The following is a 26,271-nucleotide window of genomic DNA, read 5'->3' on the forward strand; positions in this document are numbered from 1 at the left end:
GCTGTGTGGCTCCTCAGAGGCCTGTGGTCAGAAACTGCACGGTGCCCGGAGCTGGGCACTGCACATGCAAGACAGCGGTAATCTCATTGTCTCGGGAAGACGCTGCCCTACTGTGCACCCAGGAGGTCCCGTGCCCCTCTTAAGGCAGCCCTCGGGGCCCCTTCCTGCCTGCACCCACAGCTTCTCTGCTCCGTGGCCAGAATCTCAGGTGATCCCGGGGCCTCTTTATATCAGGCCTAGGGGACCCCTGGCCCCTCCCCTTCGAGTCCTGGGAGGTGGTGGCCCTGGCCCTCCTTGTTCTGGTAGTGGGGGGACTCCAGCGGAGCCCTGCAGACCCTCTGGAGCTGAGAGGACCCCACTGTCAGCCTTCTCTCTGTGTCACCCAGACAACGTTAGTGTGCGGGCCCACCAGGCTGGGCTCACACCTGCGTGCCTGGGTCCCGGGTCCCCGGCCGGGTGCTGGGCACAGGGAAGGAAGACCCCTGCCTCGCCCTCTGCACGGCCTCACCCCGCCCTCAGCGCGGGCCTTCCCCGCTCTAACCACAGCCTTCTTTCTCTCTTCGAGGTGGGAAGGCCTGGTGCTCATCATGTTGTACGTGTTTTACATTCTGATCATGAAGTAAGTGCCTTTCTCTTCTTCTGGGCTGGCTGATGCCTGAGTCACAGCTAGCCAGCCTCGGGTCAGCCCCAGTTTTCTGGGGGACACTCCACTGGGGAGGCTGGGATGGGAGGGAGATGTTCGGACACTGTTTGGGGTGCTGTCCACACCAGGCCAGGGGAGTCAGGGCTGGCAGGTAAAAGACAAAGCCATTCCCAAACAGCAGCAAACTGGGACCTCTCTCCTACCCACTCTGTGCTTTTTTAAATTATTTATTTATTTTTCTATCTATAAAAATCTGGTAAATCAATCCCACTCTTTCCGAAAGAGCCAGGCAGCCTTGCTTCTGCTCTAAGCTGTGTAAAACGGCGCTTCTGGGGCCGCTGACTTGTGCCACGGCAGGGGGCGCCACTCAGTGTGGAGGAGGCAGACCCAGGGGCCGGGATTGTGGTTCCCTATGGCCTCTGGAAGCTGCCCAGGTCAGACGCATCTCAAAAATCCCAGGAATGATATTCGACTGACCGTTAAAACGGAAGGGAATTCTGCCAGATGCTGCACCGTGGCAGATGGGGGTGGGAAGGGGGGGACCGGGGAGGGGGGGTGGAGGCTTGCAAATGTGCAGAGTGAAAGGAGCCCGTCCCAAAGGGACAAGTCTTGTCTGATGCCTTAAGATGAGGTGCTGAGCAGAGTCACACTCAGAGGCAGAGAGCGAGGGAGAGAGGGCGAGCGAGGAGGAAGGGCGGTCAGCCACAAATGTGTCGGTGGGCGAGGCGTTCTGGTTGGGACGCTGAAGAAGTCATAGAAGTAGTGGTGATGATTTCCCGTCGTAAGTGTAATTAATGCCACTGAATTGTGTGCCTCGAAATGGAAAATCACTAAAGCAGAGCGTGTTATGTTGTTTCTCCCCATTTAAAAAAGAAAAAAGTACCCATGAGGTGAGCCGTATGCAGGTTTTATCTTGTTTATATCTCTGCAGTTAGTTAAAAAACAACACTGAGTTTTAGGAGGCTATGAATCAAAATGCTTTATAAAACGGGTGGTAGACACTCAGAGAATTGCCCCACAATGGTGCCCTCTCTGAGTGCCTCTCAGCCAGGGGGCGGCCTGGGTGAGGGCTAGGGTGCTGATTGTCAGCGACACGGGGAGACCCAAAGACTCAGTCCCCTGGGGGGGTAACCATGGTGGGGAGGGTCCCTAGTCCTGGGTCAGGCGCTGGGCCCAGCCACGCCTCCTTCGAGCCGGTCCCCGAGGCTGAGCCGAACTCCTTAGCTCCGGGCTGGCCTGTGCCCCGCAGGGAGGAGGCATCCGGCACTTTCCTGGGCTGAAGGCCTTTCCTGCTCCCAGGAAGCCCACAGACACTCAGGGGGAGCAGGGCGTCCGCCTGCACGATGTTCTCCACTTCCTGTTAGGGATGCTGTCAGCTCGGCTGAAACGCTTTGGCTCCCCAGGTCCCTCGTGGGGACGGTCCAGGCACAGCTGACTGTGTGCCCAGGGGCGTGAGGTGCTGGAGGTGCCCAGCCCTCCTCCCTGCCAGGTCTCTCCCCCAGCACTGACCTCCTCCTGCCTTCGCTTCCAGGTACAATGTGAAGATACAGGCCTTCTTCACAGTCAAACAAAAGACCATTGCAAACGGCAACACGGTCAGCAGCGAGCTGGAGGATGGTAATGATTACTGTGGTAGTAGCTCTGATGACCCTTCCCTGCCATTGCTGGGGTCAGGTAAGGCTGAGCAGACAGGAGCGGCCATGTCGTGACATCAAATCCCTTCTCCTCCTACACACATACCCTCCCTCTAAATTCCCACTCTCCCACCTGTGGTCACAGGACCCTGAGGGAGGGGGTCAGTGACGGAGATGCTGCTGATTGGCATTGGCTTAAAACGGAAGAGCATGTCCGCGATCACATCCCCGGCAGTTCCCGGGGCCGTGCTAGGAGAACCCAGGGCCTGCCTGGCTCGTCCGAGATTCAGGGACTCATGCCTCTATCCCATGTGGTAGGCCAGTGATGGGAAGCTGAGGACTTGGGGTAAACAGAGCAGGCCTGGGTCCCCCGAAGTTTCTCAAGGCCTGGGTCTGGAGGACTGTTCTGGAGAGACTTCTGACTCATTGCCCAGAGGAACAGCAAGGCCAGGGCAGGCGGGCACGGCGCTGAGCAGGAATTCCCGGACCGTCCCAGAAAGCCTGCCCGGGCCCTTCCCAGGGGCTGCAGCCCGGCCTCCGCAGCTTCTCTTTGGTCCCCTGGTCTGGACGTTCTGGCCTCTGGAGCTGGCCTGTGTCCTCTCTTGCCAGTTCTCCTAATTGCCTCCTGACCACTGGCTGCTTTAAAAGCCTTGTCTTCAGCCAGCCGGTTACCAGGTGGGGCAGCTGCCAGCAGGGGCGGGAATTTACTCCCTTCCTCACTCAAAGCCAGGGTTCAGCCTGAGCGGGTTGTTATGGAAAAACAGGACTTGGCCGTTCCCTCGAGTTCCACCCATGGAGCTGGTGAAGCTGAGAGGCGGGACTGGCCCCCTGAGGGGTCTCTTCCCTTCTGCCCGGGGCCCTGGGCAGGCCGGTCCTCTTTGAGGCCACTCTAATTCAGTGGCGGGACCAGGCGGTCTGGAGGAGCCTGTGTGCCTGTGCCTGGCATGTGGGGCCAAAGTCCGTACCCCTTGGCCCCTCCGAAGTCTCCTCCCGGGGGCGGGTCAGGCTCATGCCGCCTCCCGTGGGCACCTCGGGCGCCTCCCGTGGGCACCTCCATCGCCAGTCCTGAGGGCCGACTCTCTCCAGCAGAAGGAGGAAGCCTCCTGGGCTGGGGGTGCGGGCGTGGCCAAGGCCACAGCCTGGCTGCCAGAGGCCCCTGTGAGCCATAGTTAAGGCGGCCTGCAGCGCCGGGCTGTGTCCAGTCCCGGCTCCCCGTGCCCTGCCCCAGGGGAGAGCCATTTGCAGGGCAACCCCTCAGCAGGCGAGGGAACTGTGGGACTTCTGTTTGGGACTTCAGCTCCACAAACAGTGGCTGCCAGGTCCCCACACAGTCCCTCAGGACAGGCTGATTCCTGTCCGGGACATAGTGTCCTTCATGGCAGAGAGAGAGAGAGAGAGAGAGATTTTCCAAGGGGTGAGTCAGCGCAGGCCGGCGGGAAACGCCCGCTTCCTCAGTGCCCGCCCGAGAGCTACCTACTGCCCGTGTGGCTGGCGGAGGAGGCCCATCCCCAGGGCCCTGGGTTTTCTAAAACGTGTACGAATGTTTCACGTCACATGTCATTGCTGCTCAAGACAGCAGAGCCCAGGACAGCAAGCAAAGGTCCCCGGGACCGAGGCGGAGAGGCCGTGTGGCCCGCCCCTGCTGGGAGCACAGCCTGTCTCGCTGGTCTCGGGGTCCTGCTCACAGCCTGCCAGGCAGTGCCACCCTGACCGCTGGCTGGGCTCCCCGTGGACCTCGCCGGCCTGCCCCGGCCAGGGACTCAGCGTGGGCGTGGAGCAGGGAGTGGGGGGGGGGGGGGGCGGGGGAGCGCTGCCTGGCCTTGGCTGAGCAGCCAGAGCCACTCTGCGATCCCGTTACCTTCTGGGCAGCCCCCACTCCGGGCTTGGAAGCACCACCCTGTGTGCCACTTGGTGGCAGCGCCAGGTCATGGTACCCAGGGCGTCAGGTGTCACACTCTGTAGGCTCCGTCACTGGGACGGAGCCCGGGACAGGCTCTGTGGCTCCGCAGTTCCGCCTCCCTCTGCGACAGAGGCAGGGTCCGGAGCAGGGGGGGTTGGGCTTTCCTGCCGCACAGAAGGGCAGTGGGCACGGGGGCCCCTACTCCTGAGAGTGGGACGCAGTCATGGGATTCAGCCAGGAGAGGAGCCGCCCCGAAGGCCCGAGGCCCGAGCACTGAGATCCCCATGGCAGCAGCCCCTCTACTAACCCTCCCGCCCATAACCCCGGCACCTCGGCCGCCATCGAGGACGCTGCCCCAGGCTCTGGGCATCCTCCGCACGCTCGTCGCCTCTGGCAATCCCTGCCGGCCGGCCTCTGTCTCCTCCCCGCTTCTCTTCCAAATTGTAAGTAACCCGCTTCCCCCCGAGCAATAACACGCGCGTTCAGAACCCACGCGCGGGCCCAGCGCACGCCTCGCCGGAGGGCGGTGTCCGTCTCCGACAGAGGCCTGGCCCCCCCGGCTCTGTCTCTAACCCCCACGCCTCCTGTCTGCTGAGCCTTGCTGCTGTCGGGTGAGGGTGCGCGTCTCGTGTGCGTCTGTGCCTGTTTGTGCCACTAACTCGCTCCTGTGGGGTCACCCCGACCACTCCTGCTTCCCCCGTCCCCGGGGAGGGACACTCACGATGACCCTCTCGGCGGGCGGCCGGGGGCCCGTGCAGAGGGGCGGGCCTGGCTGTGGTGACAGCCCCTGGGGGGGAAGCCGCCTGCTCTGTGTGCTGGGCTAGTGCCAACGAGGGGTCCTGTCACCTCTGCGTTAGATGTCAAACACCCCCCCCTCCCCCCAGACTCCAGCCCTGAGCGTGCGCAGGGAGGCGGCAGGGAGAGGGCTCCGGCCTCATGAGAAGCATGGGGTCAGGGACACCGGCTTCCGGACTGGAGGGCGGCAGGTTCACCAGAGATGCCGGGCTCAGCCAGCAGCCCTCCCTGTGCCCGCAGCAAGCAGCACCACCCCCTCCCAGTCTCAGTCGCCTCGTCCAGGGTCCGCGCTTGGCCCTGGCTGCCTCCCTCCAGGGGAATAAAGTTGGGAGCATCCTTCTGTGCCGGGAGGAGGTGGTCCCTCAAAGACAGAGCAGGTGGCCTTGTGAGAAGCTTAGAGCCAGTGTCCTCCTGTGCTTTCCAGACTGTTCCATCCCAGAGGTTCCCTGGAGCCTCTGTCATCAGGAGAAAGCAGGGTCCCCACAGTCACAGGCTCAGAGGAGGAGCGGGAAGACCCTTGCCGTTAGCCACATTGGGTATCAGTGGCGGGGGGGGGGGGGGGGCCACAGGATCCGATGGGGAGCGATCTAAGGCAGGCAGAAGCGAGGGGGCATCGATCGGCAGGGGGGCTGGAGGTGGAGGCCTGCCCGGGAGAGGGCATGTAGTGGGGCCACCGCGGGGCTGTGCCTCATTCTTCAAGGTGGAAGGTGGTTCAGCGCCACTGGCCCCTTGACTGGAGGGAGGAGCTGAAGCCAGGCTCCCAGGCCAAGGCCAGCAGCCAGGACCTCAGCCTGAGACAGAAGTCTGTGCCAGAGGGACAGGTGGTCGGCTGCCTCAGCACTTAGGGGTGTCCCCGGGCAGGGGGCCTCAGCAGTAATCCTGGCCTCGTGCTCGTCACAGTGAAGGAGGAGCCGCGGTACAGCAAAAGCCCGGTGGTGATGGTGGACGAGGTCCTGAGCTCCAGCCCGCCCAAGTTCAGCTTCCCCGAGGCGGGCCTGCGCGTCATGATCACCAACAAGTTTGGGCCCCGGACCCGGCTGCGGATGGCCAGCAGGATCATCATCAACGAGGTGCGCTCGCATGAGGACCGAGAGGGCGGGCGGCCGCGGGGGAGACACGTGCGATGGCACTTCCTGGTGTCGGGCCCCCGGGGCATCCTCTGCCAGGCTGGCATGTGGCACCGTACCTGGGGCACCTGGGTGAGGGAGGAAGCCCGGACATCACCCCAGGAGCAAAGGATCTGATCGGGAGGGAATGCGAGCCAAGAGCAATCGGACACTACGTCCAGATGTTTGACCAAGTGTTTGTCAAGCACTAGAGTGAAACTAACAGGAGAAAGGCCAGTCTGACGTATGGCTTGTTTCTTTTCTTTTTTTTAATATATTTTATTGATTTTACATAGAGAGGAATTGAGAGGGACAGAGAGTTAGAAACGTCGATGAGAGAGAAACATCGACCAGCTGCCTCCTGCACACCCTCACCGGGGATGTGCCCGCAACCAAGGTACATGCCCTTGACCGGAATCGAACCCGGGACCCTTCAGTCCACAGGCCGACGCTCTATCCACTGAGCCAAACTGGTCCCGGCTATGGCTTGTTTCCTGAAGATGTTATTGAGGGAGGGAGCATGGAAGGGATGAAGGGATGAAGGGATGGAAGGGATGGAAGGGATGGAGCGAAGGAGGGAGGGAGGGAGGATGGGAGGGAGAGAGGGAGGGAGGGAAGGAGGGAGGGAGAGATTGAGAGGAATACCTAGCTGTTCTGTATGCAAAGAACAGCTCTAGAGGGAGACTGGGGCACTGGTGGGCAGCAGCTACCTCTGGGACTTCTTTTGTCCTGTGACTGTCTTCAGGTAGCTGGCGAGTGACCACCGGGGAGCCAGCACAATCACTGTCCTCAGTGTCTTGGGCACCGAGGAGAGGCCAGGCCTCTGGCCGTTCCCGAAAGGCTGGCTGGTGTTGGTCCAAAAGGAAATGAGCGAACTTGGGTGGATTCGAAGTCCTTGGGTCACCCACCGGCCAACCCATCCCAGGGCTGAGTTCTAGAAACCTCTGAGGGCTGTGTGTGTGTTAAGCAGCCGTCTGACACAGTCACGAATTGCTTGTCTTGCCCCCGTCCGCACAGAGGCAGAGACTGATCAACTCGGCCAACGGGGTGAGCAGAAAGCCCCTCCAGAACGGGAGGCAAGAAAGCATCAAGAACGGGAATGTCCCCACGGAGAACCCAGAGGACCCCCCGCGGGAGCAGCCGCCCCCACCCCCGCCGCCGCCCCCAGAGGCAGAGCCGGTGGAGGCCGTCTTCCTGACCCCGTTCTCCGTGCCCGGTGAGTACGGAGGGCGCGAGGCCCTCGGCCGTGCTGTCCGGGTTCCTGCCAGGACACCCCTGCCCCCGGCTCTGCCACGTGCTTTATGTTGAAAACAGAGGCTCTGTGTGGGATCCAGGGCTTCCTGGGGGTTTCTAGATTGGAGCTTCCGGGACATGCTGGTCACCCCTACCCAGGATCTCCCCGAAATTCAGGGCCTGGTTCCCAAACCAAAACCAGCATCCTGGAGGGAGGCCTGGGACTCAGCATGCCAAGCCCTCTCTGTGCATCCTGTGACTGTGCAGGCACCTCCCAGCCTCCTCTCACCTGGAGGCCACACCCAGAGAGTGACGTGTGTCTCCCCCCTCAGGCTGCAGGGGGCCCAGCACAGGGGTTTGGGCCCCCAAGACCTCCCTCTGCTGACCGGGGGCTGAGGGGATAGAGGCGGGTCTCGGCCCTCACCTCACACCGCCAGCACATCAGCGCACCTGCTGGGACCCTGTGGGAGCACGGGGCATGTGCAGCCAGCTGGTCTGGTGGGCTAACGGTTATCCTGTGGTCGGCAGGAGCTCAGTTTTGGGGTCTGGACACTGAGAGAAAGGGGGTGATCTTCTCTACACCCCAGGAACGTATATGAGATTACCTGTTGGACACATGAGCAGGATCCTGGGGCAGGGACTGGGCTGGCCCACCTCATGTTTTTTAACTTCCGCATTCATAAGAGGACCACGGCCCTGGGTACCCCACACAGCCCGGAGCCACCGTGTGCCCAGCACAGGGACTCTGGTCACGGAAGGGCCTCCAGTTCCTCGGGCCTGGAGCCCAGATGCCAGGGAGGGCCACGCGTGGCTGCAGCCACCATCCAGGACTGAGCGGCCTGGCCCCGGGGGGACCGAGGACCTCCCGTTCTTGAGTTCTGCCCTCCAGCCCCAGGAGGTGGATGGCGGGGCTCCATTTTACAGACGAGGAGCCTGATGGGGCCTCAGCCACCACCCTCCATGGGCCACTTCATCTGAGTCCTGGTCCTGGGGCTGCCCCCCCGTCCAGGGCTCTGCAGGGACCCCGAGAAGGGACATGCCCGTGGCAGCTCTGACCCTGCAGAGTGAGGTGTTCACCTGTGAGGCCCACGCGTCTCCGCTTCCTCGAAACCTCGGTGGTGGGTTGGATGGGTTGGACCCAGGGCCAGCCGCCCCCTCCCCTTGCCCCAGGATTTGGTGCTCCTCCCAGAAGCTGTGATGGGAAATCAGATCTGGCTCCTCGAGGGGACCCTGGGCGGGTCACCTCCTGGGGTGGGTGTTTAGAACACTGCTGCCTTCCTAGAGCTGGGACCGGGAGCTCCCAGGGCCTCGGCACCCTGAGGCCCTCTGCAGGGAGTGCTGCCTTCCTGGCGGGCTGGGGCTTCCGTTTCTATGGGTCCACCTCAGGCCAGAGGCTCCAGGACATTCCTGGGCCAGCTCATAACGGCTCATAACGGAACTGCCCAGTGTGGTCCCTGTGGAAAGCTCCCTTTGTGCCCCGACGGATGTGTTTCCAGTGGTTGCCCTTGGAAACCAGGAGTCACTTCCTCCCCGTCTTCCCCTCCTGGCCATGAGAAGCAGGGGCAGGAAGAGGACAGGCGTGGCTGCTGCTTTAGGCGCACTCCCATCAAACCCTCGCAGCTGCCTTGTGGGAAACTGAGGCTCGGAGGGGCTCTGAGACTTCCTGAGTCGCACTGCCATTAGGTGGGCAGCCTCTCTCCCACCCTGAGCCTCCTGAGCTGTGAATGCCGGCATGGATTGGCCCTCGGCGGTCACAGAGGGGGCATTCGAATGGCCTTAGTGGTCACAGAGGGGTCAGGCGAATGGCAGATAGATAGGTGCCCCGGACCTACAATATAGTTCAGCCCACTTTAAGGGAGAACCTGGGGTGAATGTGTCTTTTTCAGAAGTGCAGGCCCTTGGAGGTTCTTGAACAGCAACGGGGGATAAAACCCACTGAGGACTTCCTATGGACCAGACAGGGTGCCTCCCCGGTATCAACTCACATGTTCTCCTGACGACTTAGAAGGTGGCTGCTGTCACCATGATGCCACTCCCCAGGGGAAGAGACGCAGGCACATTGAGGTCTAGCCTGCCCAGGGTCACCCAGGAGGAGGGGGCAAAGCTGGGGTTTGCACACTGACACTCTGACCCCAGGCGTGCTGAGGGGACAACATTTCACCAACCAATGGATGCTCCTGGCTCCTTTCCTTCAGAGCCGCCGGCGAAGTGCTTGCCTCTGCGCTGGCTTGTACATCTTGTGTGCGAACCGTGTGGAACTGAGTTGGATGATGGGCCTTTGGGACCTCACGTGCTCTTGCCAGAGCTTGGATGGCAGCCCTACATCTTGTCTTCCTTCGTTATAATAAAACTCAGCGCGGGCAATTGGAAATTTCCGGCGTTTTAGGGCCTCTTCCTCTCACCCCACCCCCGTGTTCCTCCGTTCTCCAAAGCACCTGGCTGGGGAGAGCAAGGTCTGTTTCGTGTCTCTGAACCCCAGGAGGGGGAACTACACAGACGGAACTCTAGAAAACTCCAGAAAACTCCATGCACCGGGCCTTTCCTCTCGGCCCCTCAGCACATGGGGGGAAACAGGAGAACCTACAGGTGCTGTGGGCTCATTCCCACGTGAAATGCCACACGCAGTTCCTGTCTGTCCAGGCCCCCAGAGACACACGGCGCTTGGTGGTGGAAGTGACCTTGTTCTGGCATAGGTCTTGGGAGCCGTCAGAGTAATTGCACGTGTGGTCGGTTGGCTCCTAAGTCAAGGTCATGGTTTCAAGGATGCACCCTTGTGAATCGGTCACTGTGGCTCGCTGAGGGGCCAGCCCACAGCCTGATTAGAACAGCCGTTGGCTGAGTGTTTTTATTGGTGAATGGCAGCTTCATGGAGATACAGTCCACCTATCACAGAGCCATAGCTTTAAGGTATTCCATGGAGGGGTTTTCACAAGGTTCTGTGTTCACGAAGTTGTGCAACCGTCACTACAATCCATTTCAGAATGTTCCGCCCCCAAAAAAACCCTCTACCCATTAGCAATTATTCCCAATCCCACCTCCTGGCAACCACTGAGCCACTTTCTGTCTCTTTAGATTTATCAGTTCTGGGCATTTCATATAAATGGAATCGTTCAACATATGGCCTTTCATGACTGGCTGCTACTTAGCATGATGTTTGCAAGGTTTATCCGTGTTATAGCATGTATCAGTACTTTGTTCCTTTGTATGGCTGAATAATATATCTACCCATCGGTTCATGGAAATTTGGGTTCTTTCCACTTTCTGGCTAGAAGTGGTCTGTAAAAACAGCTAATAGAGCTCAGTGGAGAAAGAGGCTCAATATATATATATATATTTTTTTTTCATCTAAATGAAAACCATTTTCCTCTGAGTTCCTTGTGGTTAGCAACAGTCTCTGAAAACTAGGATTCAAAGGGATCTTGGATGTTTTTAGACCAGACATTTTATATTCCAAAGTGGGAAACTGAGGCCCAAAGAGAGGCGGGGGCTTGCCCAAGGGGCAGTCTCAACAACTAGACAGAACCAGGTATCTGGGATCCACTCCGCGGTGGCCCCGCAGCCAGGCCAGAGCAGTGCAGGCTGGGAGGTGGGAGGTAAAGGGCCCAGGACTCCCATGGAGTGGATGGGAGCTGGGTCCTGAAGCCTCCTTACCTGCCAATAACAGGAGCCCACACAGGCCGCCTTGAGCTAAAGAGGAACCTTTTCAAAAATACGGTTATAGCCCTTTCCGGTTTGGCTCAGCGGATAGAGCGTCGGCCTGCGGACTGAAGGGTCCCAGGTTCAATCCCGGTCAAGGGCATGTACCTTGGTTGCGGGCACATCCCCAGTAGGGGGTGTGCAAGAGGCAGCTGATCGATGTTTTTCTCTCATTGATGTTTCTAACTCTCTATTCCTCTCTCTTCCTCTCTGTAAAGAAAACGCAATAAAAAATGTAAAAAAACAACAACGAAAATACGGTTATAGGGGAGTATTAGAGTCCCAAGAGCAGAGAAGCAGTTGGACTTGCTGAGGGCTGATTTGAGGCCTCAGTGGGGGTCGAGCCTCTTCCTGGCTCTTCATTTCTCCATCCGTGCCTGTCTCATCTGTTCCTTGGCTACAGACTGGCTGCAAATTCATGGTTGGTCCAGATGGCAGACAGGCCTCCACTGGCCCCAGACTGATGCATGACGGCTCCCGCCTCCTAGCAGCTCCCTAGTACCGTATTACATGTGAGGTCCAGAGCCCCGAGAGAGAAAATGCCATCAACCCAGACGTCAGGTGTCCACCCCGGGCACTCAGCTGTGCTGGCCATTTGGCTCTGGTGGCCGTTGGGAGTGTGGTTCTGAGGGAAGGGACACTGAGCGCGCGTGCGCGCACGCGCACATACACACACATACACACACACGCACACAAACGCCTCTAGCGTTATTGGAAGGTGAAGGATGCAGCCCATCTCAGATGCAGGAAAGTTCAAGTACAGGGGCATGGGTGCCTTACACAGTCGTGGGAAGGGCACTGTAATGTCTGCACTGGAGTGGCACTGCCGCCTTGCTAGAACAAGGGGGCAGAGAGCCAGAATGCATCAGAACTGTTGAGTTCAAGAGCTCAGCACCAGAGCTGTGAGCTGGCACAAGGAGGTGTCTGCCACAGCTGTGTCTTGACTCCCATAGCAACATGAGCTGGGCACTGGGATGCGGGTCAGGCCTTCGGGATGGTCTAGTGCTTGGGCATGGATGCCCCGATTTAACCGGAATGCATCTGAATGCACCCCTACCTCAATTCTCCTCTTCAAATCGAGGAATCTATTATGAATCCTGGACTTCAGCTGCAAGGCATTCTGGGAAATGGCTCTGCAGACACCAGTGAAGGAGGTTGGAATGAGGCTGCTGAAGGCCAGTTTAGTATGTCCACCTCCATGTTGCCGTGCAGCCTGGAGAACAGCAATAGCATTCTGCTCTAAGTCTTAACAGATGATTTACCTTAGAGCAAACCTGGTCAGGGACCCATGTGGCTTCAGTCCCGTAATGAGGCAGAGGAGGAGGGTCAGCCACAGTTTGTAGCTTGGCAAACACATCCTTCGATCAAGCGTTGCACTCAGCACCTTAGGTTCAGTACTTGGAGTCTGACAGAGCCCTGCTGAATGGCTGGCGTGGTCCCCACTTCAGGAATGAGGAAACGGGGGCTCAGGAAGCCACACACAGGTGAGCAGATGCCACGGGCAAGGCTGGTACCCAGGCTACCTGACACCAAAGTGCTGTCCTCTGCCTGGTCACAATGCTGACGTGGGCAAGAGGGCCCTCTGCTGAGTTGGAACGTCTGCTCTGGGATTCAGGGGCGGGGGGGGGGGGGGGGGGGGGGGGAGAAGGGGCAGGAAGGAAGGGGGCGGGAGGAGGCCAGCAGCTGGGCCTGTGTGTGTGGTTTGCAAACCCAGGGACCCGACAGCTCCACCTTGCCATCTCCAGTTTGCTGAGTGTTTAAGGCAGAGAGCCTGCCAGTGGGGAGGAGGAGCAGCAAGTGTTGCCTCTGGTGCAGCCACTTGGGAAACAGGCTGGCAGTTCCTCAGAGTTAAACACAGTCCCTGCGTGACACGCAGTCCCACCCCTGGCTCTCTATCCAAGAGAAATGAAATGCACACACACACACAAACTTCTACATGAACGTTCATAGCAGCCAGAAAGCAGAAACAACCCAGATACCCAGCAAGTGATAAATGGGTAAACGCAACAGGGCACCTCCATAAAGTGGATGATTATTCATCCATAAAAGGGAATGCAGGACTGATATATGCTGCAGCGTGGGTGCACTTTGCAGACATATGGTATCTGAAAGAAGCCAGACACAATGGAATGTCCAAAGTAGTCAAGTCTACAGACACAGGTAGTTTAGTGGTTGCCAGAGTCTGAGTGAGGAGAGGGAATGGGGGGTGAAAGCTTAATGGGTATGGGGTTTTTCTGGAGGGTGATGAGAGTCTTCAGAATTACAGTGTGGTGATAATTACACAGCTTTCTAATTTGCTAAAAGCCATGTACGTTTAAGTAGGTAAATTTGACGATACGTTAATCATAGTTGTTTTTAAATGGAGTTCATCTAAACTGGTGATTCTTAAAAATGTGGTTCCAAGAGAATAGCATTACCAGGACCTGGGATCCTATTAGAAATACAAATTATTGGGCCTCTCCCCCGCCCCCCCCCCCCCCCCCTCACCTGCCAGATCATTAGCTCTGGGGCTGTAACAAGCTCTGCAGGGAGTTTTGATTTATATTCAGATTTGAGAACCACTGGTCTGGAGCTATGCTTTCTAGATCACGAAGACACTCCTAGGTCCAGGGTCCGTGAGTATCTACTTGACAGCGTCCAGGGACACCCACTTCCCCACGCGCCTCAAGTTAACCGCTCCCTTCGTTGGACTGTCTAGTTAGTTGACTGTCCAAGCTAATTTGTTTGAAGTTTTTCACAAGCAGCTGCATCTGTTCATAATTTATCCTTCACCATGATTAGTCATCTGTTTTGTTACAGTTCATTTTAAAGATCTTTTTACATAATTAAATTGTCATTTTCTACTTCAAAAGAGAACTCTGAAAGCTTAGGGAAAGAACAATAGCAGCGCTTTTTCCTCTTGCTGATGTTTGCATGTTTATCAGAGCCATGATAGGAGCATTTCTCAGATGTCTCTGACCAGAAGGGGCTCCTGGTGGTGTTGGGACGATGACCCTGGGTATGGACATTGTTCCATTACCCCAGTAGCCCCGGACCCTGTTAGCAATGAAACCATGAATTAGTTCAGACTCGCTTAATGTTAGAGAAACCCAATTCAGGCAGGTTTAAGCCAGAGAGCTCCTAACTTTGTTCTTTTTTCAAGATGGGTTTGGCTATTCTGGTTCCCTTGCATTTTCATAATAATATTAGAATCAGCTTATCAATTTCTGCAAAAAGAGCTGGAATTTTAATAGGGTTAATATATATATATATATATATATATATCTGTAGATCAGTTTGGGGACTATTTCCATCTTAACATTAAGTCTTTTGATCCCCGTACAGTACGTCTTTCCATGTATTTAGATTGTCTCAAATTTTCTTCAATGACATTTGATAATTTTCAGCATGTAAATCATGTACTTCTCTTGTTGCACTGATTCATAAACATTTTTTTTCTTTTTGATGCTTTGGTAAATTATCTCCTTAATTTCATTTTTGGATTGGTCATTTCTACTGTATAGAAGTACACCTGGATTTTGTATATTGATCTTGTATCTTGCAACTTGGCTGACCTTCTTTGTAGTTCTAATTATTTTTTGTGTATGTATTACTTGGAATTTTCTTTATATAAGGCCATGCCATCTACAAATAGGGATACTTTTCCTTCTTTCTCTCTAATCTGAGTTACTTTTACGTGTGTTTTTTTCTTGCCTAGTTTCCCCAGCTAAACCTTCCACACAATGCTGAGCTAGTCTAAAGGGTGAGAGCAGATATCCTCACCTAGTCTTTCACCATTAAGTATGATGTTAACTGTGGGTTCATTGTAGATGCCCCTTACCGAATTGAGGAAATTATTTTCTATTTCTAGATCATTGAGTGTTTTATGATGAAAAGGCGTTAGTTTTTGTCAAATGCCTTTTTTGCCTTGATGGACATGATTGTAGTTTTGCCCATTATTGTATTACCCTGGTATTTTGGATGGGTTAAGTTTCATATGTTGAACCAAGCTTGTATTCCTGTGATAAGACCACTCAGTCCAGATGTATAATCATTTTTATATGTTATTGGATTCCATTTCCCAGAATTTTGTGAAGGGTTTTTGCATCTGTCTTCATAAGGGATATTGGTCTGCCGTTTTCTGTCCTCTTGGTGTCTGGCTTTGATATCAGGGTAACAGTGGCTTCATAGAGAGCGCTTGGAAATGTTCCCTCTCCTTCTATCTTTTGGAAGAATATTTGAAGGATTCATGCTGATTCTCCTTTAAACATTTGGTAGAAATCACCAGGAAGCCATCTGGCCCTGGCTTTACTTTAAAGGAAGTTTTTTATTTATTTATTTATTTTATTACTATGTCAATCTCTTATTATAAATCTATCCAGCTTTTCTATCTTCTTTAGTCAGTTTGGATAAGTTCCTGTCTTTGTAGAATTTTGTTTGTTGTACCTACATAATCTAATTCCTTGGGCACAATTGTTCATCATATTCCTTAATAATTCTTTTTATTTCTCTAAGGTTCAAAGTGATGACCCCCTCTCATTACTGATTTTAGTAATTTGAATCTTTTCTCTTTTTTTGCTTGGTCATTTTGGCTAAAGGTTTGTCAATTGTGTTGATCTTTTTATTTTTTATTTATTTATTTATTTTAAATATATTTTATTGATTTTGTACAGAGAAGAAGGGAGAGAGATAGAGAGTTAGAAACATCGATGAGAGAGAGTCATCGATCAGCTACCTCTTGCACACCCCCTACTGGGGATATGCCCGCAACCAAGGTACACGCCCCTGACCAGAATCGAACCCGGGACCCTTTAGTCCCCAAGCCTACGCTCTATTCATTGAGCCAAACCGGTCTCAGCAATTGTATTGATCTTTTTAAACAACCAACCTTTAGTTTCATTGATTCTTTCATTTTTTAATTTTCTTTTTCACTTATTTCCACTTTAATCTTAATTATTTCCTTCTTTCTGTTTTCTTTGGATTCAATTTGCTCTCCCATTTTTGTTTCTTAAGGAAGAAATTAGGTCACTGATTTAAGATCCTTAATATAGTCATTTCCAGCTATAAAGTTCTAAGTACTACTTTAACTGCATCCCAGAGGTTTTGGTATGTGGTGTTGTTATTTTCATTCATCTCAAAGTATTTTCTAATTTCCCTTGTGATTTCTTCTTTGATCCATTGGTTATTAAGAAGTGTGTTATTGCCAAAGCCGGTTTGGCTCAGTGGTAGAGCGTCGGTCTGCGGACTGAAGGGTCCCAGGTTCGATTCCGGTCAAGGGCATGTACTTTGGTTGCGGGCACATCCCCGGTAGGGGGTGTGCAAGAGGCAGCTGGCCGATGTTTCTCTCTCATCGACGTTTCTAGCTCTCTATGTCTCTCCCTTCCTCTCTGTTAAAAATCAATAAAATATATTTAAAAAAAAGAAGTGTGCTATTTAATTTCCGCATATTGGTGAATCTTCCAATTTCTCTTCTGCTATTGATTTCTAATTTCTTTCCATGGTGGAATGATTATAGAACATACTAGGCATGATTTAAATCCTTTTAAACTCCTTGATGCTTGTTTTATGATGTAACATCATTTAATCTGGAAAGTGTTCCATGTGAATTTGAGATGAATTTGTATTCTTTTTTTCTTTTTTTTAATATATTTTATTGATTTTTTACAGAGAGGAAGGGAGAGGAGAGAGCTAGAGAGCTAGAAACATCGATGGAAGAGAGACATCGACCAGCTGCCTCTTGCACACCCCACACCAGGGATGAGCCCACAACCAATGTATTGTATATGCCCTTGACCGAAATCGAACCTGGGACCTTCCAGTCCGCAGACCAACACTCTATCCACTGAGCCAAACCGGTTATGGCAGAATGTGTATTCTTGAAAGTAGATATTAAGGTTTTCCATCAGATTTGGGGAGTTTTTTAATGAGTCTTCAAGTATTCTTCCTTCCCCTTATTCTCTCTCCTCTCTGCCTGGCACCCTCATTGAGCCCATGTTGACATGTTTGATGGTGTGCCATAGGTCTCTGAGACACTGTTCATTTCTTTTTATTCTTTTTCTTTCTGTTCCTGAGACAAGATAATTGACCTACTTCAAGGCTGATGATATTTTTCTTCTTCCTACTCAAATCTACTGTTGGGCCTCTCTAGTAAATTTTTCATTTTAGTTATTGTACTTTTCAATTCCAGAATTCTTTTGACTCTTTCATACTTTTTACTTTTTTATTCAATATTCTATGATGACAAATTATTCTCATACTTTCCTTTCATTTTTTTAGGCATTTAAAAAAAACTTCTTTGTGCATATTTTAAAATATCTGATTTAAAGTCTTTGTCTAGTAAATCCAGTGTCTTGAAATTCTCAGAGATAGTTCTTAATGACTGCTTTTTTCCCACTGTGCATGGGCTGTCCTTTCTTGTTTCTTTGCATGTCTCCTAAATTGTTGTTTTTTATTGTTGTTGGACATTTAGAATAATATAATTTGACAACTCTAGAAAATATACTCTTCTCCCTTCAAGTCTGCTTATTGTTATAATTTATTGTTGTCTTTTGTTTGGCGATTTTTCTCAAATAATTCCATAAAGCTTGTTTTTTTTATTGTTGCATGTGGTCACTGAAATACTTGCTAGGTTAGCCCAGGGTTATCTAATGATTGTGCAGGGATTTCCTGAGGTGTCTGGATCCACTGATTCTCCGAGTCATCTCTGATGGGTTCTGTGTATTTGGGGGTAATACTCAAGCAGGCCGTTTACAACACCACTACAGCCTTTACTTCTTCCTCACTCAGAGCCTCAACGTTAGGTCAGGGTGAAAGCTTAGAGCATTCTCAAGCTTTTCCTGAGCATTCAAATAATCCTTGACACAGCCCTACACATGCTTGTGGTTTTTAGATTCCCAGAAATATGTAGGAGCTTTGCGAAGCCCTCCATAGATACCATATTCCCTAGCTTTTCTTTGTATGTTTTTGGTTCACGCTTGTCTGTCCTGTTACCCACCACCTTCAGCAGTATGATGCTCAACCATGGCCTCTGATTGTTTTCAACAAAGGCCCCAAGGAAGAGGATATTCACATTGGCGGAACTCTGGTTCAGCTAAAAGGACACCCTGGAAGCGGGACCTTCCAAGATTGCGCCAGACAGGTCAAATAATGCCCCTTCTCTGGGAATGGATTTGGAAGGATGCCCCCAAATACATCCTTCTCCTGTGCCCTCCAGTGGGGTCCTGGCTGCTGTCTTCAAGGCTTCTGCAGAGCTGGTGAGAGGGAATGGAAACAGGGCAAGTTAAAATGCCACAGAGCTCGCTGTTCTTACTGAGACCCAGTCAGTATTAAGGAAACACTCCTTGGATTGCTGCAAGTCTTTGGTTAGTTTCGAAGTGTCTGAAAAGGGTGGATTGTGACCATTTTTGGCCGGTTTTTTCGCTGCGTCTATGGAGTAGAGCATTTTCGAGGTCCCTTCCATATTTCAGGGGCATCACCCAGGAGCTGGTTCTGAGCCTGCCTATGCACACCATGCCCAGTGGCTCATGAAGCACACCACGCTTGTACTTGGTGGTTTTTGGAGACGTCTCTCCTTGGATGAAGTGTTTGTGGATTCATTTGGTAGCAGCCAGTAAGGTCATACCTGCCAGCCAGGACGTCCGCATTTTAGTCTTGCACCTGCTGAGGGCTGAGTGTGTGACCTTGGAGCAAAGAAGCTGAAATTTCCAGAGTACCTACCGTGTGCCAGGCTGGCTCTCTCTTTGCTGAGTGTTTTGTGTATGTGGGAGTGTGTTACATACATCGTATCATGTCTTTCTTGCCGCAACCAAGAAAGAGAGAATGTTCCCATTGAACAGATGGAGACACTATTAAAGAAAAAGAACTTAGACTGGGCCAGGTACACATATTGATAGAAAATATTTCATGCATTGAATATTATGTTGTTATTGTTACTGCAGCTGTTATTATCAGAGGAGAGTTGATGAGATTCCTTCAGGCCATTTGAATGCCAACCCAGGTCTGTCTGATTCCAAAGCCCATCCAAATTCCACATCCCAATCCCGTTCTCACTCGGGGTCTCATTTTCCTTATGCTGAAGGATTTGGACCGACTGAAGTTATTCAAACAACACATACTTAATGGGTTGTGTTGCTAAGAGCACGTTTGCGGTGACCTTATGGAGGTATGTGATGCTATGAGATCAGCTGCTCAGAGTCACATTGGCAGCATTCTCTTGTTTGACTTGAAATAAATAGACAGACAGATAGACTGACAGGTGTGTAACCCTTTGTATACTTCTATCTCCTCCCCTCTTGCTCCATCCCATCCCCGGCAGAGGCAAGCGGGGACAAAGCCAAGTGGGTGTTCACCTGGCCGCTCATCTTCCTCCTGTGCGTCACCATCCCCAACTGCAGCAAGCCACGCTGGGAGAAGTTCTTCATGGTCACCTTCCTCACCGCCACGCTGTGGATCGCCGTCTTCTCCTACCTAATGGTGTGGCTGGTGAGTGGCAGGGGCTGGGTGGACCAGACAGACAGCCTCTGCCCAGTACCTGCTAGAGGCGGGAGAGTGAACTCAGGCACTGCTGTGCCACCTTGAGCTAGTTGCCCGCCCCTCCCTGACCTTGGCTTATTTTTCAGTGAGAAGGGGTATTGGCAGAGGTGCATGTTGCTGAGCTCTGCACCAGGGATGCCCAGACAGATACAGTGTGGCACTTGCATGCATTGCAGGCATGGCAGGATGGAGATGAGCCTTTTCCCCTGGCAGGATGGGCAGATAATATGGCGGGGATGGCATGGACTGGAAGTCAAGGACTGGGCCTGATCCCTTGAAGATGTCGCTGTGAAGAGCTCTAGAGAGCTCATCACTCAGCCCCCGTCCTTTCCAGGGTCCCTGGGGAATGTGAGGGAGACTGGAGTTAGTGCGAGATGAATGCAAGCAGCCCTTCTATGCTCCTTGCCAAGGGATGTTCCTCTCCCCCTTCTGTGTTCAGGCACATGTACAGACTGTATATAAACTCTCTTAGTCCTCATAACAACCATTTTTATGATGTGCATTTTACAGATGAAGAAGCTGAGGCAGAGAGATTGAGTAATTTGCCCAGTTGGTTACACAGTTAGCATCTAATAACACAATTAGTTACATCATTAGTGAGTTCTAGGTTGGGATTAGAGTCCTGGTCTATTGTTCTCCTGAGTCCATGATCTCAGCCCACCGTCCTGAACTGCCTCTCAGTTTATTGCTGGAATTTTCAGTGGCGTTTGAGCTGGAGTTTTTCAGGTGGAGAGGCCCGGACATAGGTCCTGGTCAGCTCCTCCGGCCACGCATCACAGCTCTCAGTACAAACCTTCATTGGCTGGGCTACCAAGGACTCCCTTATAGGGTCCTTTCTTTCTTTTCCCTCTTCCATCTTTTCTCCCTCCTTCTTTTCCCTATTCCCCGCCCCCCCACCTCCTTCCATGTGGGGAGGCCAGGAGCACACAGAGCAGACGCGGTGCAGGATGGCTGCATTTCTGTTGTGGAGCTCACTGGCAGGGTTCCCCCTCCTCACACCAGGTGCCGCTGCCGAAAGGGCGAGCGAGCCTTGGTTTCAGAGGCAGAAGGGCCACCGCTCCCTCAGCCAGAGGGGAGCAGCGTGATGGGGAAAGGTGGGCTGAGGGGGTCACATGGCAGTGGATTTGAACCCTCATTTTGCCACTTAGGTTCCATGAGACTTAGGGAGGTGCCCAACGTCTCTGAACCATGGCCCCCCTCTCCAAAACAGGAAAATCCTCCCTGTCTGACAAGGTGATGGGAAGGAGAGGTCTCTGCGCAGGCGCCATACTCTGAGCAGGCAGCAGAGAAAACTGCTCATAACTGTGCACATCAGCTGCCTGCACATGAGATACAGCCAGCACTGCCGCTCCATGCTTGGTCAGATGCAGGCGAAATGGATGCTGGTGTGTGTGTACGTGTGTGCACATGTGCGCATGTGTGCCAGTGTGTGTGCACCTGTGTGCATGTATGCTAATGTGTATATGTGTTTGTGCTCATGTGTGCGCCTGTGTGTGTGTTTTCGGATGGGAGAAGAGCTGGATCTAGCTATTACCCAAATTTCCCAGAAAGGATGTCAGTCTGAGATAACAAAAACTATGCCTTAAATCAGTGGTCGGCAAACCATGGCTTGTGGGCCACATGCAGCCCTTTGGCCCCTTGCGTGTGGCTCTTCCACAAAATACCACAGCCTGGGTGAGTCTATTTTGAAGAAGTGGCATTAGAAGTTTAAGTTTAAAAAATGTGGCTCTCTAAAGAAATTTCAATAGTTGTACTGTTGGTATTTGGCTCTGTTGACTAATGAGTTTGCCAAGCACTGCCTTAGAGGAATGTAATTTGCAAACTTAAAGTTTTCCAAGTAGGGTTAAAGGCCAGCCCATCTTTACATTTGGTTTTTTTTTAAATCCAGTGGTATCTCTTACTAAAATGCATTCCCAAAACAACATAGCAGTAAAAATAAATAAATAAATAAAAATAGCATTTTATGATATTTGAGTGGGGAAGAGAATTAGGGAAGATGAAATTAACGAATGTGTGAAATTGTTTTCTTCTCTAGTTACTGAAAATACAGTATTATTAAATCAGTCCTGCTAATTAGCAGTGAGTTTGGACACTTAGTAACTCTACCACCCCCACTTTTTTAAATTAAATCTTTATTGTTGAAAGTATATATGTCCCCCTTTCTCCCCCATTGACCCCTTCTAGTCTGCCCGACCCCCACTTCTAAAAGCAGAGTCTTAGCAAACGGCCTGGCAGACGTCCGAGGACCCCCCTTGCTCAGGCCTCTCCCCTGTGGCTGTGGACTGCAGCTGGCCTTCGTTTAAGGGAATTTCCACTACAGACAATAGTGGAGTACCACAGGATAGCCTCGTTTCTTTTTTTATCCTCACTTGAGGATATATTATTATTATTATTATTATTAGAGCGAGAAACACCAATGTGAGAAACCTGATCAGTTGTCTGAGATCAAACCCGCAACCTGTGTATGTGCCCTGACTGAGAATCAACCCCATGACCTGTTGGTGTACAGATGATGCTACAACCAACCGAGCCACCAGGCCAGCCCCCATGTTAGCCTAATTTCTACCCAAGCAAGACGTGCAGCCCTTTGGGGGGGACAAATTATTGAATGTATGTCCCAAGAAACCAGAAACACCCTTCAGAAAAGATACAAGACCCCTGTGTTCATAGCAGCACAATTTACAATAGCTAAGATTTGGAAACAGCCCAAGTGCCCATCAGCAGATGAGTGGATTGAAAAACTGTGGTACATCTACACAATGGAATACTATGCCGCAACACTATAAAAAAGAAGAAACTTTTACAATTTGCAGCAGCATGGATGGAACTGGAGAGCATTATGCTAAGCTAAATTAGCCAGTCGGAGAAAGATAAATATCACGTGATCTCACTCCATGTGGGATATAATGATCAATATAACTTGATAAGCAAGAATAGATTCAGCGACCAATAGCAGGGGAGAGGGGTCAGTTAGAGAGCAACCAAAGGATTTGCATGCATGCATATTAGCATAACCAATGGACACAGACACTGGGGCAGTGGGAGCTTGCCTGGGGTGGGAATGGCTGGGGGTAGTCAATTCGGGGAAAAGACAATAAAACTATGTAAAACTTTAGACAATAAAAAAAAAATTATTGAACGTGTCAAAACGGAGGGACATCTAAATGGATCATCCTGGCTGGCACCCTGGCACAGCTGGGGAGACAGAGGACAAGAGAAGACTGAGCCTCTGGAAGGATAGGGAGGTCCCAGGGCAAAGCGAAAGTTGGTAACATCTTTGCTCCTGAACACCTGGACAGAGTGCACACACACACACACACACACACACACACACTTACACACACACACACACACACACACACACCCTTCCTTTGTCCTTCCATCCTTCAAGTTCTCAGCGAGGTAGTAAGATGATTGGAGAAAGAAATGGAGGCATCCTCAGGAACGCGAGATAACCCAGGTCCTGGGTGTGTAATGTCAGGTACGACCTTAAAACCCGTCAGCCACAGCCTGCTGTGCTTGTGAAGGCCTTCGTGGCCACACGGGTGAAGCGCCGGTGCGTCAGGCCTCCTCAGAGTCTCTTCTTGCTCAGCCCAAGCAGGCCGGTTCGTGTGTGCTCTGCCCTGCGCTCTGAGAGACAAGGACATCCCGCCCTCCTGGTGACACTTCCCAAGATGCATATTACTCCTATAATGGGGGGTGGGGTAGAGAAGAACACTCATAAGATGTTATTTATTTATTTTTAATATATTTTATTGCCGAAACCGGTTTGGCTCAGTGGTAGAGCGTCGGTCTGCGGACTGAAAGGTCCCAGGTTCGATTCCGGTCAAGGGCATGTACCTTGGCTGCAGGCACATCCCCAGTGGGGCGTGTGCAAGAGGCAGCTGGTCGATGCTTCTCTCTCATCGACGTTTCTAACTCTCTATCTCTCTCCTTCCTCTCTGTAAAAAAATCAATAAAATATATTAAAAATATATATATATATATATATATTTTATTGAGTTTTTACAGAGAGGAAGAGAGAGGGATATAGAGAGTTAGAAACATCGATCAGCTACCTCTTGCACACCCCCTACTGGGGATGTGCCTGCATCCAAGGTACATGCCCTTGACCGGAATCGAACCTAGGACCCTTGAGTCCACAGGCGGACGCTCTATCCACTGAGCCAAACTGGTCAGGGCAACGTAAGATGTTTTTAAAACAAAACCCTGTTCCAGGCTCTTTCATTGGTCACAGCAGGACTGTGTCCAAGTGAAAAGCCCTCAGGACAAGCAGCGCCCCCCCTCCTGCAGGTGACTATTATCGGGTACACGTTTGGGATCCCCGACGTCATCATGGGCATCACTTTCCTGGCGGCGGGCACCAGCGTTCCAGACTGCATGGCCAGCTTGATCGTGGCGAGACAAGGTACCTGTCGCATCTCAGCTCCCGCACCATCAGCCCCACGCTGCAGCCCCTCATCCCGCCCCAGTGACAGCTCCCAGCTCTTAGGGCGTGCAGTTCCCTCAGCCCTGGAGGAAACTGTGACGGCTGGAAAGCACGTGTCGGGCTCCACCCATGGGGAGAATGCTCCCGGGATGAACTCCCGGCCTCGAGAAGCATTTGCATGCCTGCAGTTGTATAAAAATGAACTTGTTCTGAAATCCCCAGTGTGAGATTACACAGGGCTGAAGCCCAGACTTCGTTGTGTATTTTGTTGTTGTTGTTTTTTAATATTTTTAAATTGATTTCAGCAAGAGGAAGGGAGAAGGAGAGATAGAAGCATCAATGATGAGGGAGAATCATTGATCCGCTGCCTCCTGCACGCCCCCCACTGGGGATCAAGCCCACAACCAGGGTCTGAGCCGTGACGGAATCAAACCGTGACCTCCTGGTTCATATTTGATGCTCAACCACTGAGCCATACCAGCCGGGCTGAAGCCCAGACTGCTTCTAGCTAATGAGGTAGTAACGAGGAATGTTCTGGTCCCGGGAAGGCGGGGGCGGGGGTGTCCTGTACCTCCAGCTGTTTCCCTCTGCTTCTTCTATGTCCTGGAACTTGTGCAGTGTTTTGGCTGGTTCGGTCGTTTCTCTAGGGCTTTCCCCACGGCATGTGTGGAGCCAGGGGAGCAGGACCTGTGTGCTCTCTGCGGGCGAACCCAAGAGCCAGCGTTTGTGTCTGCTGCCGTCCAGCGCGGACTCCCACAGGCCTCCCTCCGTGGGGGACAGTTGGAAAGCCTGGGGGCCAGGGCTGTGACTATGGGGTGAAATCTCAGAGCAGACGGGGGAGGAGAGAGGCGCCCAACGGGGAAGGTGGCCCTGGAGAGAGGGGACGGGGGTCGTGCATTCCTCACAATCGGAAGCGAGCCCAGCCAGAGATTCGCCTGGGGCAGCCCGGGCAGAGCGGGAAGCCGGTCAGGCAGAGAGGCCTCGTCGTCTCCTCCCTCCCTCATTACACAGTCCACCTGGCCAGCTGGTGCCCGCCTCCTCGCTGGGGGCTGTGAGGGAGCACCTGTCCCAGGCCTCTGTCCTTGCCTTATAGATGACCACCTTCAGGTCCCCATGCCGTCCTCCCTGTGCTGTCTGTGTCCACGCTTCCCCTTTTCCTACGGAAACCAGTCCTGTTGGATTGGGGCCCACCCTCATGACCTCACTTTGGTTATCTCTTCAGAGACCCTGTCTCTGAACCAACTCACATTCTGAGGCCCTAGGCCAGTGGGCAGCAAACTCATTAGTCCACAGAGCCAAATGTCAACAGTACAATGATTGAAATTTCTTTTGAGAGACACATTTTTTTAAACTTAAACTTCCTCTAACGCCACTTCTTCAAGATAGACTCCCCAGGCCGTGGTGTTTTGTGGAAGAGCCACACTCAAGGGGCCAAAGAGCTGCGTGTGGCTCACGAGCCACAGTTTGCCGACCACGGCCTTAGGAATTAGGACTCCAGCATATGAGCCTTGGGGTCGCCCTTCAGCCCATCCCAGGCCCCTGCGGACTCCCTGAGGGCTGGGTCTTGGATCTCAGAAGGAGGGCTTAGCAACGTGGGGCCTGGAAGGAATGGTGCTGACAGAGCAGTTTAGGGGAAGAACAAGCGTTCCCCATGACCTGCTCCTCATGGATGACCCGTGGCCACTGCCCCCTGCAGGCCTGGGCGACATGGCGGTCTCCAACACCATCGGGAGCAACGTGTTCGACATCCTCGTGGGCCTGGGCATCCCGTGGGGGCTGCAGACCATGGTGATCAATTACGGATCCACAGTAAGTTCCCGCGGCTCCTCAGCAAGCGAGCCAGACACCGGGCACGAGAAGGAGGGTGCTGTGGGCCTTTCCCAGCCGAGGGCGCGGGGAGCCACACTTCTCCTTGGCACCCAGTGCCCACTTTCCACAAAGGCCTCCAGAGCAGCCTGAGGGGGCCTGCAAGGGAAGCCCCTGAGCCCAGCCTCATCGGTGCTTTTGCCCCGTCTCTCAGCCACTGCCCGGCCTGCCCCCTCCTGGTCCTTCCCTCAGACAAGCAGAGTCCAGACTCGATCCACTGTCAGCTGACGGCCCACAGCCCCCTGCTCACCTGGGACAGGCTTTCGGGCGGGGGAGGGGATGCACTGGGCTTGCAGACGGATGGGCCCTGAGCAGCCCGCAGAGTCAGGCCGTGTTTTTCTCTGCAGGTGAAGATCAACAGCCGGGGCCTGGTCTACTCCGTGGTATTGCTGCTGGGCTCCGTGGCGCTCACCGTGAGTTTTTACATTTAAAAAAAAAAAAAAAAAAAAAAAAAAAAA

The 26,271-nt window shown here is 52.8% G+C and overlaps 1 protein-coding gene across 2 annotated transcripts in view; it reads left to right on the top strand.

Moving 5' to 3' along the window:
- The window catches only part of SLC24A4 (solute carrier family 24 member 4), a 107,382-nt gene that overhangs the window by 79,234 nt on the left and 1,877 nt on the right, over nt 1–26,271 (top strand). Inside the window, exons 9-16 of one of the 2 annotated variants that reach the window (XM_036411674.2) lie at nt 566–619; nt 2,175–2,317; nt 5,873–6,042; nt 7,096–7,294; nt 19,301–19,467; nt 23,812–23,926; nt 25,644–25,756; nt 26,161–26,226. In XM_036411674.2, coding sequence (XP_036267567.1) covers nt 566–619; nt 2,175–2,317; nt 5,873–6,042; nt 7,096–7,294; nt 19,301–19,467; nt 23,812–23,926; nt 25,644–25,756; nt 26,161–26,226 — 1,027 coding nt within the window. The remainder of the gene's footprint in view (nt 1–565; nt 620–2,174; nt 2,318–5,872; nt 6,043–7,095; nt 7,295–19,300; nt 19,468–23,811; nt 23,927–25,643; nt 25,757–26,160; nt 26,227–26,271) is intronic. The other variant, XM_036411675.2, reaches the window with a different exon arrangement.

Source organism: Pipistrellus kuhlii, unplaced genomic scaffold (assembly GCF_014108245.1).
Source record: "Pipistrellus kuhlii isolate mPipKuh1 unplaced genomic scaffold, mPipKuh1.p scaffold_m20_p_41, whole genome shotgun sequence".
Taxonomy (NCBI): domain Eukaryota; kingdom Metazoa; phylum Chordata; class Mammalia; order Chiroptera; family Vespertilionidae; genus Pipistrellus; species Pipistrellus kuhlii.